This window comes from Octopus bimaculoides, chromosome 8 (assembly GCF_046866305.1).
Source record: "Octopus bimaculoides isolate indiv1 chromosome 8, ASM4686630v1, whole genome shotgun sequence".
NCBI classification, from domain to species: Eukaryota; Metazoa; Mollusca; class Cephalopoda; order Octopoda; family Octopodidae; genus Octopus; species Octopus bimaculoides.
In genome coordinates this window covers 60,121,762-60,136,761 of record NC_142935.1, presented here as the reverse complement: position 1 = coordinate 60,136,761, position 15,000 = coordinate 60,121,762, and the positions used below count along the sequence as shown (strand labels likewise).

General features: G+C 31.2%; 1 protein-coding gene across 4 annotated transcripts in view; it reads right to left on the bottom strand.

The window, feature by feature from the left end:
- LOC149134422 (membrane metallo-endopeptidase-like 1) overlaps window positions 1-15,000 on the bottom strand; it is a 238,691-nt gene that overhangs the window by 214,109 nt on the left and 9,582 nt on the right. For 3 of the 4 annotated variants that reach the window (XM_089356557.1, XM_089356558.1, XM_089356556.1), the window contains exon 2: window positions 2,150-2,182. The exons of the other annotated variant lie outside the window; for it this stretch is intronic. In XM_089356557.1, the coding sequence (XP_089212683.1) occupies window positions 2,150-2,163 (14 nt within the window). In that variant the 5' untranslated portion in view covers window positions 2,164-2,182. The remainder of the gene's footprint in view (window positions 1-2,149; window positions 2,183-15,000) is intronic. 4 annotated transcript variants of the gene reach the window in all.

Sequence of the window (15,000 nt, the reverse complement as noted above, 5' to 3'; positions counted from 1 at the left end):
AATCTTATTATTAATTTATTATATATTAGAATTTAAATTTTATTAATATGTGTTATAAGATACCTATAGTTTTTTATTGTTTTTATGTTGTTAGTTATATAAATTTAAAATTTTTCATTCATTTTTTTAAGTATTATTATTTCATTCATGTTTTCGTATTCTATTCTCTATTTTAACGTAGTATTTTCGCGCGACCTCTTGCTTAAAACACTATAGCTATTAGATAACGTCTTAGTTTCAGTTTGAATTACGGAGAAATATGGATAAGTACTGTTTTTACTTTGCTAAAGATTTTCTACTATTTGAAAATAATATGTATTCTTGTTTTTTATGTTATTCATTTGGTTCTTCATAGATTATTTTTAATAGATAACTTATTTAACACTAAATTATTTATAAGTTATAGTTTCATTTCTACATAATATTAGAACTTCGATTTGAATAGTGTTGTTATATTTTCGATTATTTTTGTTTGATAATATTTGATTAATAATTAGTCTTTATTGTTTATAATATCGTTAAAGGTATTTTTTTTATTAAAACTTTGTATATATATATAAAGTTTAATCTTTTATTCTTGATAATTCTTTTCTTTCCTAATTTTTTCATTCATAATTTTTTCATTCATATTTTTATTCTTACGTTTGTAGAAATAAATATTCTTGTATTTTTGTATTATTCAATTGATTTTTATTGATAATTAAATAAACGTTTTTAGATTTAAATAGTATAGCTTTAACTATTACACCGGTTAAATATGTACTAATTTTATCTTCCTTATTATTTTAAACTTAAACTTCGTTCAAATTGTATTTAAAACAAAGATAATTTAAAACAATGATAATTTATGTAAGCTGTTTTTTGTATATAATATACATGTTATTATAATGGAGGAAGGGAGGATTATTGAATGGTTATTATTTTGATATTTTTAATAATTTTTCTATCTTTCTAAAATAAGTATTTCATATTAATTCATTTGGTATTTATTGTTGGTTGAGATATATATATCTAATTATTGTTCTACTTAAGATCTGACGGTTAGATATATTTTTGAATAGAATTTAATTTTCGATAATTTCAATTGATTTTAATCGATATAAATTTCCTTTCTATTTGAAAATTAGTTATGAAACACGTGTAAACATTTTATTATATTTATCTTATGATATTTACTTTGGTTTATATTATACTCATTTATTGTGCTTTTAATTGTTAATTTTTCTATATGTAATAGTGGATTTTCATCGATGAGTTCTTGAAACTTGGTTATTTTCCCTAAAACTATATATTTTATATATATTTTATCTATAAGGCTGAATTTAATTTTAATTTTTTATAAATTGATTTTAATTGAGTTTTTACCTGTAATTATGGATTTTGTCCCTATTATTATTATTATTATTATTATTATTATTATATATATATATATATATTTAGATAGCTAGATAGATAGATAGATATATCGATAGCTAGATAGATATACAGGCAGATAGACAGATAGATATATCGATAGGATATATCGATAGATATGTAGAGACATACATATATAGACACATACATGCATACATACATACAAACATACATACATACATACATATATTCGTACATATATACATTCGTATGCATCTACACATATTTATACATATGAATGCCCGCACATATATTTTAGCAACATATGTAGTCTAAGTATGTGGGCTTAATTGTTCCTCTCTGCATATATATGCACCTCGTTGCGAAATTACTGGTTTATCACATAGTTTAGCACATGTTCAAAATATGGAACATTTTCTTCTTTCGGAATCTACAAACTTACAATTCCATGTGCTTACACATACATACGCACTCACACTCAAACACATATATACATACATACGCACACGTGCCCAAACATGTACGTACACTCACACACACACACACACACATACACTGACACACATGTATACAAAATTCATGCCGCGTTTGGTTTACGGGAATGTAAAATTCCGGGGCTGGGTAAATAAGAAGTGTCTGTATATCACGTTAAGCTCTGCGATGGGATGATAGTATACACTAAAAGAAAGGCGACAAAACTATTTCTATAATGATATTTATATAACAGGTGTCATAACAAAGGGGCATTTAAATATTTCAATAAAGTTATACTTACTCGATATCAGCCATCTCGGCAATATTCACTAGCCTAAAATGTAAAAATAAATTTGAAGATCTCATTTTAGCTTTCCTTAGGCTGCAGTAACATTTCGAGTTTGTTATTTAACCAAAAAGATTTTTCAAGAATGAAGCAGACATAACACTCTACATCAAACAGATAATGATACGCAAATCTAAAATTTAATGTAATAATTTAGTTTTATGTTTCGAGCCCTAAGATGAAAATATAAATTTACAAGTTGAAACTGACGACTCTTAAAGTACACAAATTACTAGGGGAACACAGCGAACTATGTAGGAGGGGATGCTAAAAGGTTTCGGGTATTACAGGTATAGCGAAAGAGCTCTCTGGAGAAGCAACATGCCGATTATTTTTATAGGATTTACAAAAACTGAAAGGCCACTACAAAAAGTGAGCAAACCGACAAGGGAATATTTTGAATATAATCAGCATTAACTGATCTAAAGCCATATAATTTTAATCACCGCCTCGTATTTAAAACCGAAATGAAATGGTAGGCTTGAATGTATATTACTCTTAATCACTCATTATTACATAGGCAATTGGCATTCCGAAGATATTTTAATATATTTCTCTTTGCTAACACTCTTCAAGGGGTTCTTCACACATTAAAATTCAAGATCTACGATGCAGTATTTTGATCAAATAGGATTAGGTTTTATTTAAATTTGTGGAATTTATTTTATTCGCACAGTCATGAAAAATTACTGACTGGGCATAACGGGCACTGAATTCAGAACCTGTGACACGTTTATCAGATGTTATTTTGAATTCTACAAGTTATTCTATCCACTTGACACCCTTTGACTATGTAACATATGGTTACGAACACGCAATAATTTCGAGTAAACTTTCTCATATATAACTCACAATATATGTTTTGTTTGTGTGCGTGTGAATGTATGTATATTTACACATCACTTATTCCTACATATACAACTCTACATTTGTCAATATATATGTTCATGAATTTTCCTGTATATATATATATAAATATATAGATACAGTAAAAAAGATATATATATATATATATATATATATATATATATATATATATATGTATATCAACCTATCTATCTATCTATCTATCTATCTATCTATCTATCTATCTATCTATCTATCTATCTATCACAATAAATGAGTATAATATAAAACAAAGTAAATATCATAAGATAAAGATAAAGATAATATCTTTATTTTATTATCTTTATTTATTATCTTTATCTTATGATATTTACTTTGTTTTATATTATACTCATTTATTGTGCTTTTAATTATTCATTTTTCTATATGTGATAGTGGATTTTCATCGTTGAATTCATGAAATTTGTTTCTTTTTCTTAAAACTATATATATATATATATATATATATATATATATATATATATATATATATATATATATATATATATATATATATACATATATATATATACATATATATATATATATATATATATATATATATATATATATATATATATATATATATATATATATATATATATATATATATATATATATATTATATATAGGTAGAATAGTTAGTGGGCTATTAAGTAGATATATATATATGTATGTATATATGTATGTGTGTGTATGTATACGTATATGTATATGTACATATATCTAGGTAAATAAATATGAATGTATACAGACATATAGACGGATAGGTACACAGGAAATATGAAAAGACAACACACACAATGAGACAGACGTACAGACACGCGAACATGCAAACACACACACACACACACACACATGAAAACACACAAACACGAACATACAAACTCATGCATATGCAAAATACATGCATACAACCGTACATACATACATACATATATACATACGGACACACACACATACATACATACATACATACATACATACATACATGGTATGCGCCCACCCACTGACTCACACACATGCACACAAACATACAAAAAGAACGCATCTCGGAAAACACAGACACAGTGTCACCGACTATTGAAAAGGTTGCAAAACGCAACGAAGATTTTAGGAAGAACAACTAACTAAATGAGTGGAAACTAAACTTTACTGGTGGATCTGTTAAATAATTAGGTACTAAAAGAGAATTACTCTCCCCAGACCCAATAATATATATATATATATATATATATATATATATATATATATATATATATATATATATATATATATATATATATATATATATAAGATAAAAAAAAGAGTGAAAAAATTACAGAAGGCTTGTGTTATATGTTTAAAGTATGTATTTAAATCGTTATGTGAGAAAAACGTTATAAAAGTTTGAGTATAGTAACATTGTTTTGGGAGAAATAACCGGTTTCGTATTTTCTTTTCAAATTTTTCAAATCTCTCTACCTGTATCGTATCATGTCTTCGCTATGGTGTAAAATTTGGGGTTCTAGATAGGGGATGGTAATCAGGCTAATTGGAAGGTAATTGGTAACAAAGAAGCCTTCACCATCATCACACAAAATTTACCAATGCTGCATAAGGATCCCAAATTAAAGGAAATTTTACACACACATAAAATCATTAAAAGCTACAAACAACCGAAATCACTAAAAAAGATCCTCACAAAGGCAAAATTATTTTCCAAAAAACATGCAAAATTTTAAATAATGTGGTCGACCAAATTGCGCAACATGCCCAAACCTTCTAGAAGGATCAGAATTCCTTTTCAAAAAGGGAAAAAATTCAAAATCAAATCTGACTTTACTTGTGCTTCAGAAAACCTGATTTATGTCATAAGATGCGCGGGCTGCCGCCAAACCTACATAGAGTCCACGGGATATAGCTCAGACGCAGGTGCACTCTGCATCGACAGCAGATTGCATTCCCAGAATACAGAATGATACCCTTTAGTGATCATATTGAGAAATGCGCAAGACAAATGCTACCACAATTTGTAATCTTCTCATTCTATCAATTTGCCATTGGAACACCAACACAGATTAGGTTAAATAAGGAAACCTTCTTCATTGAAAGATATAAGACAACACTTACCGTTTCTAACATTTTTAAATAAGGAAACTCACCTCATTGACAAAAATATCAAGCAAAACCTAACCACTTGTAACATTCTATTCGTTCCAAACCAAATCATGTTAAATTAATCAAACCTAGTCATCCCCAAAATTTTTGATTATCACCGTTATACCGGAAAAAATCCCTGATTACCTTCCCTTATCTAGTACTCCATATTTTACACCATAGCGAAGACATGATACGACACAGATAGAGAAATTTGAGAAATTTGAAAAAAAAATACGAAACCGGTTATTTCTTCAAGTACAATGTTCTTATACTAAAGATTTTATAACATTTTTCTAACATAACGATTTAAATATATACTGTAACCATATAACACAAGCCTTCTGTTGTTTTTTCACTCTTTTTTATTTTTTATACATCCAACCAGGGGCTTTCACATACCAACTTTCTCACCTATATATATATATATATATATATATATATATATATATATATATATATATAAATGCAAGTATATATAAGTACGTATGCAGTGTATACATGTACGTATATATATGGGCGAATGTGTACTAACCTGGCAAGAGGAAAAGCTTTTTAATCACCTGGATCTAATTCCATAGCAACTTTTAATATATTCTTGAGTCGACAAAATACTGATGAGTGGATGTGGTAGCCGGAAACTGAAAGATGCCCGCTATTTACGTACAACATATACACAAACACAAACACACACGCACATACACACATGCACACACGCACACACAGACACACACACACACACACACACACACATATATATATATATATATATATATATATATATATATATATATATATATATATATATATATATACATATATATACATATATATATATATATATATATATATATATATATATATATATATATATATATATATATATATATATATATATATATATATATATATATATATATACGTACTTAGATATGAGTGTGCGTATATGTGTCTTATGTATGTGGCTGAACTCCGCCACCAATCGACAAGCAGTTTTGATATGTCAACTTCATCGTATCCTAATGGATCGGCAAAACCGAGCAAAGGAATAAGTTCCAGGCTTTAAAAAATACTGTGATCAATTCATTCGATTAAAACTTCGTCAAGACTGTCCTTCAGCATAACTGCTGACCAGTGATTGCAACAATTAAAAATAGAAATATAAAAGATACCTAAATATTTAGACAGATAAGTTACGGACAAAATTGACCCAGGACATGTATACCACTCGTATTTTATACGTACATAAATGCCTATTTAATATATAAGATGTAACTGAAAATTTTGACACTTACGTATTGCCTCTTACCATTTTAGATCGACGATTTTGTACGCTGTTTTAAAGGTGTTTATAATCTAATCTCTTATTGCTACTCCAACCGATTATATGAAACTATACATACGGGCACTGCATTTGTTTATTGAAGATCAGACAACCATGAAGTAGTTTTATGTATAACCATGAAACAGTTTCAAATAGTTTTGATATACAAATTCATGCCAAATAAGGACAGGATGTATCACCCTGAACGACTACAAGAAATAAGTATGTGCATGATATTTACCAGTATGAATTATTATTTTTTTTTTCATGAATATAAGTTTATTGTTACTTTAATATTTTCAGCCATTACAAATCGGTGCTTCTGAAGGGGGATAACTTTACATTGTCGGTATGAGGATGATTTTAGAATAGTTGTTATTTTTAATTGGGTGTGTATAAGACAAGAGGGAGGTGAATAGTTTACTTGAGTATAACAACTGTGTACGTTAAATGTAAGAAGTATATGAATAGTTATGTCTGTTATGTAGCAATGCATATATAGTTTGCGTAACGATAAATTGTGGTTGTTCATTTAGATATAAAGTTGGATTGTAATGTATCTAAATGATTAATTTAAAAGGGTTCATTGATTAGAATGTATAAGAAACAAACAGATCGTCTGAATAGAAATTCGAAAAAAGAAAAATTGACAGAGGAAGCTTTCATCCACATCATCTTAGAGCTATGTCATTGATATCTATTTCAGCGTAAAATGGTACAATATTGTTATCATGGCAGTTCTTGAAGATTATTCCTGTGTGCCACTAAAAGTATACTTCTTGTCATCATTTACGATGTAGAATGGAGAAACATGATGCTTGTGTGTGTGTTATATGAATTATTGAGTTTAGCAGTGTGATGTTGCAATTAGCATGGTCCATTACTTGGGGCAAATAGATTGACAACAAACACAACGAAAGTGAGTGTATATGGCGATATAGCAATGGGTGTTCATTGCGAAAATAAATTAGTATGTTCTCTAAATGCGGTGTGGCCTTAAAAATAAACTGAATGGAAAATTTTGTAGGCTTATTTCGGTAAGAACACATTAGGAATGGAGAATGACTTGCAAACATAGATACTGAGCTGCAGTTCTGTCATTGAAAACTATCGCTATAGAGTACTAAAATTACTGTATCATTAGTCTTAACACTTTCAGTAGTTTATGGAAGATAATGTCTTGAGGATACTTAGGTCCCCTGGTTAGTCCTTAATATAGCAGATCTCTGTTGGGGAGCTTTTAAGATCGGTTAGATCATTCTATATTGATTAGGTGAATGACGATTCGATAAACAGTGAATATTATGCCTTTATTACGTCAGTTTTGTAGTCTTTATTAATATGCTATCAGTCAAACTAATTGTGAGCCATTATTCAAAAAGATATATGTGGATTAATGAAAGGTGTTGATAATATCTGACATACATGGAATCATTTAGATGACGATGTAAATAAATAAAACTAATTTAGAATATTTGAAGTTGAAAGAGTTTATAGACAAATAGCAATGCTAGAAGAGTCCTAATATTTTCATCCAAACTTCTATGAGATATTTCTGACATTCGGCTAACATTCCGTACATTATTTCAGAATAAGTGTTTTGAAACATACACATGTGACAACAGTCCTGCTGTGCATTGATACACTTATTACGATATTTCAATTACAAGTTACGCATATATCTGTTACTATATAAATGTTGAGTATTCTAACATGCATAAAGTTCTCTCGCCTTATATTTACTTAAAGATGAATAGTACACAGCAAAAATCATCAGACTGGGTTCAAATGAACACTTCATTGCCACGGAGGTCTCCCCACAGCTAGAACATCCTTAACACTCTAGCACCGTTTCCTAACTATATCGGTGAGTGTCACAAAACAATAGAGATACTTTATCTCCGTAGAAATACTTCTGCACTCAAGATATCCTAGACCGTATCCAGAAAATGGCCATACGTTGATTGTTATAAATCACATAAACTTCTCAGAGTCAGTTTCTTTCTCACAAGTTTTCTCTCTTCTTTCTTCTGCGTTTCCTGTAACTACTACAATGTCTTCTGCATCTCGGAGATAGGCCGGCACCTGCTAGTATCCTCACAAGTATTTCAACTCCTGGTACAAATTGATCCAGCAAACTGGGAAAAAATTCCACATAGAATCCAATTAACAGAGGGTTCAATTTTTCATGTTTTCGTCGAAGGCAGAAGGCCAGTTTGCTACGTTTGTAGTAGCAAAACTCACCTTCAAAAAACATGCCCAGTAGCCCAGAAGAAAAGGCAACAACAACGGCAACAATACAAAGAAAAACAACAACAACAACAACAACCATAAGAAAAGCACAAGAAAAAAACAGCATTACTGCCTACACCGCCATATGCACAACTGGTCAAGCAGTTGTACAACGAAATGGAAAAACGCCAGCAGCCAGCAACACAGCCGAACCAAACAACAACACCACCAGTACCACCAAGAACAGAATCAGCACCATCACCACCACCAACACCAACAACAACAACCCCACAAGAAGGGAACACGAAAAAGACTCCCACCCCACCCCCAAAAACCAAAACACCACATCACAACTGTCACGAAACAGCACCAACACCACCAACAACAAAATCAACCCACACAAAAATAGACCCCAACACCCTTCCCCTCCCACCCTCCGATTCCTCCGACATGTCAGATGAAGATGACACAGAGGCTTGGCAAGTGGCCACGGGGGGAAGAAGAAAAATGGGGAAAAAAAGAACGGAAAAACAAACAAACAAAGCGGGGAGGTTTACCAGCCCCGAAACCAACACATCCACAGAAAACAAAAACACCAACACAAACGCACCAACACAGAACCCTACAACAAGTTTGACAGCGATAAACACAAACAATCTAGACCTAATGAAATTCATTAGGTCAAACACTAACATAACAGATAATGACACGAAAGCAAGCAATCACCCACGCACAACACCACCACAACACATCAAAATCATACATGTAACACGGAGCACATACGATACACTGAAATCTCTCTACCCGGATACAGTAGGGAGATTCCAGAAATATTCATTAAGAAAACTATACAAAAACCTTCTGAGAGAAGGTTGTGAGGCCAAGAGCCAAGAACTTTCGGACAGTAAGTAACTCTCTCTCTCTCTCTCTCTCCTTTCGTGTGTAAAACACAAATTTTGATAGAATCATGGTGAAGATTGGCTGTGTAAATGTGCGTGGCTTGGGGTCGCCTTGGAAACAAGGGTACCTCTTAAATGACATCAAGTCACACAATTTGGATATCATAGCCATTAGTGAGACCAGACTCCATGAACCGCGGGCCTCGACCAATACTTCAATGCTAAACACGAAGGGTGTGCTGTCAGGGCAAGGATGCGTGCTCTGAGGAATGAAGGTGTTGGAGCCGCACGAGAGGCCCGGGTGGCGGAGGCGCAGCGGGGTAACAGAGCCACCATCCGGTCTCTGGTAGACGAACAGGGGCGCGAATTGCTCGAGCCGAGCAAGATGTGCGAGGCGTTTCAGCGGCATTTTGCCCGACTGTTTGGGAGGAGTGGGGAGCGAGAAGGCAGGGTGGACTTTAGTGCCTACCTGCACAGCTTGCCACGACTCTCGGCAAGAGAGGCGGAGTGCTGCGAAGGGGTCATCACGGCGGAGGAGGTGAGGGACGCGATGGCGGGTTGCTCGACGGACAAATCTCCGGGTTTGGATGGTCTGCCCTACGAGCTTTACAACTGTATGCCAGACTTGTTTGGAGACGTCTTGGCGGCCGTGTACTGCAACTGGCAGCAGAACGGGAGCATTCCCGGTTTTGTGAGCCGAGGAGCGGTAACGCTGCTGAAGAAAGATCCAAACAAGGGGGACGCCATAGATAACTTTAGGCCCATCATTCTGCTCAATGCAGACATGAAATAAGTTCTCCACCAATAATGGTGCTTTCATACCGATGGGCTTGGTAAAAATTATTAATTGTTAATTGATTTATTAATTAATAAATTGATAATCCTTTACCCTTTTAATTTGTAATATATATATATATATATATATATATATATATATATATATATATATATATATATATATATATATATATATATATATATATATATTTAAACTTCTATAAACGCACATCCAGTATGTGTACAAATAGAAATGCCATAAATGTGCATTGTGCAAGAATATTACATAAAATATTTAAATCTTTTCGTGAGCAACGTAACTTTTCCCTAATTTGGGTGTGTTGCACAAGTAAATAAAACATGTGACAATTGACATACATACATTTGGAAAATTCACTGCAGAGATAAGTTAAGGCATAACATAAGAATGATTAACTATTACACAAGGTAGGTCAAGCAAACACTGAAATGCTTTCCTTCATTTCTGGAAATCAAAACTGCCACGTGCCCTACTGTGTTCACATAAAAGCCGCTTCATCCTGCAACAAATCTAAAGGCATATCTACATACAAATATATAATTACAACCGAGTGAAAAATGTTTTAGCTACCGAGAAATACCCTTGTAAAATCACAAGACAGACAATCGTTTCACCGTGGTATGCACCACAACCAATTCCACAGTATCTCACCTGAGTGTGATGGAACACAGATAGAGAGAAACGATCGTTTTCAGGAATAAATCACACACACACACACACACACACACACACACACACACACCCACACACACACACACACACACACTCTCATACATTCACACACACATAGAATTGTAGATGGATATTTGTATATATGTATATTAATGTGCCTTTTGAAAATTAACCCTTTTGGGAAGACATGAAATAATATATGGAATAACAAACGCCTTATCTACAGGAAAGGAAATCCTGGGACCTTTGGTTAGTGCAGTACTTGGGAAGTTGGACATCAAAACTCTTAGAAAGGAAGATAAATGAGTGGGTTTGAAATACTTGTGAGGATACTATATATATATGTGTGTGTGTAAATATATAGATACAGTAAAAAAGATATATATATATATATATATATATATATATATATATATTTATCAATCTATCTATCTATCTATCTATCTATCACAATAAATGTGTATAATATAAATATCATAAGATAAAGATAAAGATAATATCTTTATTTTATTATCTTTATTTATTATTTTTATCTTATGATATTTACTTTGTTTTATATCATACTCATTTATTGTGCTTTTAATTATTAATTGTTCTATATGTGATAGTGGATTTTTATCGTTGAATTCATGAAACTTGTTTCTTTTCCCTAAAACTATATATATATATATATATATATATATATATATATATATATATATATATATGCGAGTAAAAATAAGTACAAAAAAGGAGGGTTTTTTTTGTATGATTGTGTATAGTGGAATATATTATTTTGTTTAAAAGAGTTCCAACACTGTCTGTTTTTTATGTTTTATTTATATTCCTGCAGAACCAATGTGGGGTATAGAATATGGAATATACAATATATAATATAATATACAATATATAATATAAAATAGAATAAAATAAAAATGGATGGGACCATGAAAGAAAGTATTGAATGTAGATGAAATATTGAGTGTTCAATATAAAGGATCAAATATATAAATATAAATATATAAAGACGACTCGAGTTTCAGGGCTATTTCCCTTCGTCATGGCCAGTATGACAGACTGGGCTATTAAGTAGATATATGTATGTATGTATGTATGTATGTATGTATGTATGTATGTATGTATGTATGTATGCGTGTGTATGTATACGTATATGTATATGTACATATATCTAGGTAAATAAATATGAATGTATACAGACATATAGACGGATAGGTACACAGGAAATATGAATAGACAACACACACAAGGAGACAGAGGTACAGACACACGCACATGCAAACACACACACACAAATGAAAGCACACAAACACGAACATACAAACTCATGCATATGCAAAATACATGCATACAAACGTACATACATACATACATATATCCATACGCACACACACACACACACACACACACACACACACACGTGCATGCATACATACATACATACATACATACATACATGGTATGCGCACACCCACTGACTCACACACATGCACACAAACATACAAAAAGAACGCAACTCGGATAACACAGACGCAGTGTCACCGACTATTGAAAAGGTTGCAAAACGCAACGAAGATTTTAGGAAGAACAACCAACTAAATGAGTGGAAACTAAACTTTACTGGTGGATCTGTTAAATAATTAGGTACTAAAAGAGAATTACTCTCCCCAGACCCAATAATATATATATATATATATATATATATATATATATATATATATATATATAAGATAAAAAAAGTGTGAAAAAATTACAGAAGGCTTGTGTCATATGTTTAAAGTATATATTTAAATCGTTATGAGAGAAAATGTTATAAAAGTTTGAGTATAGTAACATTGTTTTGGGAGAAATAACCGGTTTCGTATTTTCTTTTCAAATTTTTCAAATCTCTCTACCTGTATCGTATCATGTCTTCGCTATGGTGTAAAATATGGAGTTCTAGATAGGGGAAGGTAATCAGGCTAATTGGAAAGTAATTGGAAACAAAGAAGCCTGCACCATCATCACACAAAATGTACCAATGCTACATAAGGATCCCAAATTAAAGGAAATTTTACACACACATAAAATCATTAAAAGCTACAAACAACCGAAATCACTAAAAAAGATCCTCACAAAAGCAAAATCAGGGACTTAGAATAATTCTAACTGATAGCACATCAAGAAACGAGTTAGGTAATGATGGAAATGATCAATATATACCTAATAGTAGAATTGAGGAATCGACAAATAATATTAGTGTAAATAATTGTAATAATAATAATAGAGATATTAGAAATAATATAGGTGGGGTTGATAGCACCACCATGTGCAACTGCAGAAATAAGTCCCATTGTCCTTTATTAGGTATTTGTTGCACCCGTAACGTAGTGTACAGATGCATTAGTAGTACAATAACCCAGAATTATATTTACATAGGATGTAGTATTAATGTGAAACAGAGAATATATAACCATAGGTCCTCTTTTAGACTTAGACACAAGGCAAATAGTACGACATTGGCAAGTAAAATTTGGGAGTTACAAGATAATGGTATTAATTTTAGCCTTAAATGGGAAATTATAAGAAGAGCTCAACCTTATAGAAATAATAGATATGGATGTGAATTATGTTCTATGGAAATATATGAAATTTTAAAAGTTAGAAATAATCCTAATCTAATCAATAATAGATTAGACCTCAGGGTATCGTGTGTACACTGCTCTACTCGCACTTTTGAATTTTTTAAAAGATAGTTTTTATAAAGTAGTTAAAATTATCAAATTATAGTAATTTAACTTCCACCATGGTCATCTAGGGCTATTAATTAGCACATATTTTAAATTGGAAATTGAACCGTTATAACTTATATTCCTGATCTCTCACCTTTACATTTAATCTACTTGTGATAAATAAGATTTAAAATCTACTCCATAGAAGGTATTCTTTCACACCACTTCTGCTATTGCTGTTAATTTCCCAATATGTATCTTAACCCTATATAGCTTATAAGAATAGAAAATTTTCATAAGTCTTTAAAAGAATCATTATTGTTGTTGTTATTTCATTATTCCAGGGCTTACAACAATAGTGTCTTGTTTATTTTGTATTTTTTACTTAAATAAATTTAATCCTTATGCCCAAAATTAATCTAATCCTTATTGAATTAATATTTTTTAATTAGCCCATGTTAATCTTGAAACAAATCCATGACTAATGAAATTTTTAATCAATCATCAGTGTTCCTGTATTGGATGTCCTTGTTAATTCCTAATATCCTTTTTCTTTTTCTGTCCCTTAAACCTTAGTAAACCCATAAACTAATATAAATCCTATACTAATTTTTCTTCACATTATAAAAATAAAACTTAAATTTTGTGTGCCTTCTAAATAGTATTATTATATATATCAGCTAAAGTTTTAAAATAATTTTTTTAAATAATTCAAAATTAGTTTCATGAACCCAATATACTTAATATCCTTAGACTTTACACCTTATCTATAGCCTCTGAATTCAATACTGATATTACTTCATGCTTTTTATTTTATTAGCATACCTCTTACTGTTAAAATATTGGTTAAACTAATATTGATATCTGTAAAACAATACTGATGCTCTATTTAGACTAAAGGAAAAATCCTGTTTGACCTATATACCTAGGGTTTAATTCCTCAACATTTTGATAGTAGTAAAATACCCCAACCTATAAGAGTATTTGCCACTCTGACCAGAGAATCCTTTATAACCATATCTTTTATAGCCTTGTCCATGCATAATACTTACACCTTCCCTTTCCTTAGAAGTGATTGTCCCTCATACTATTACTACTAGATAAGAGACAATAAAATCAGAGACAGTTTA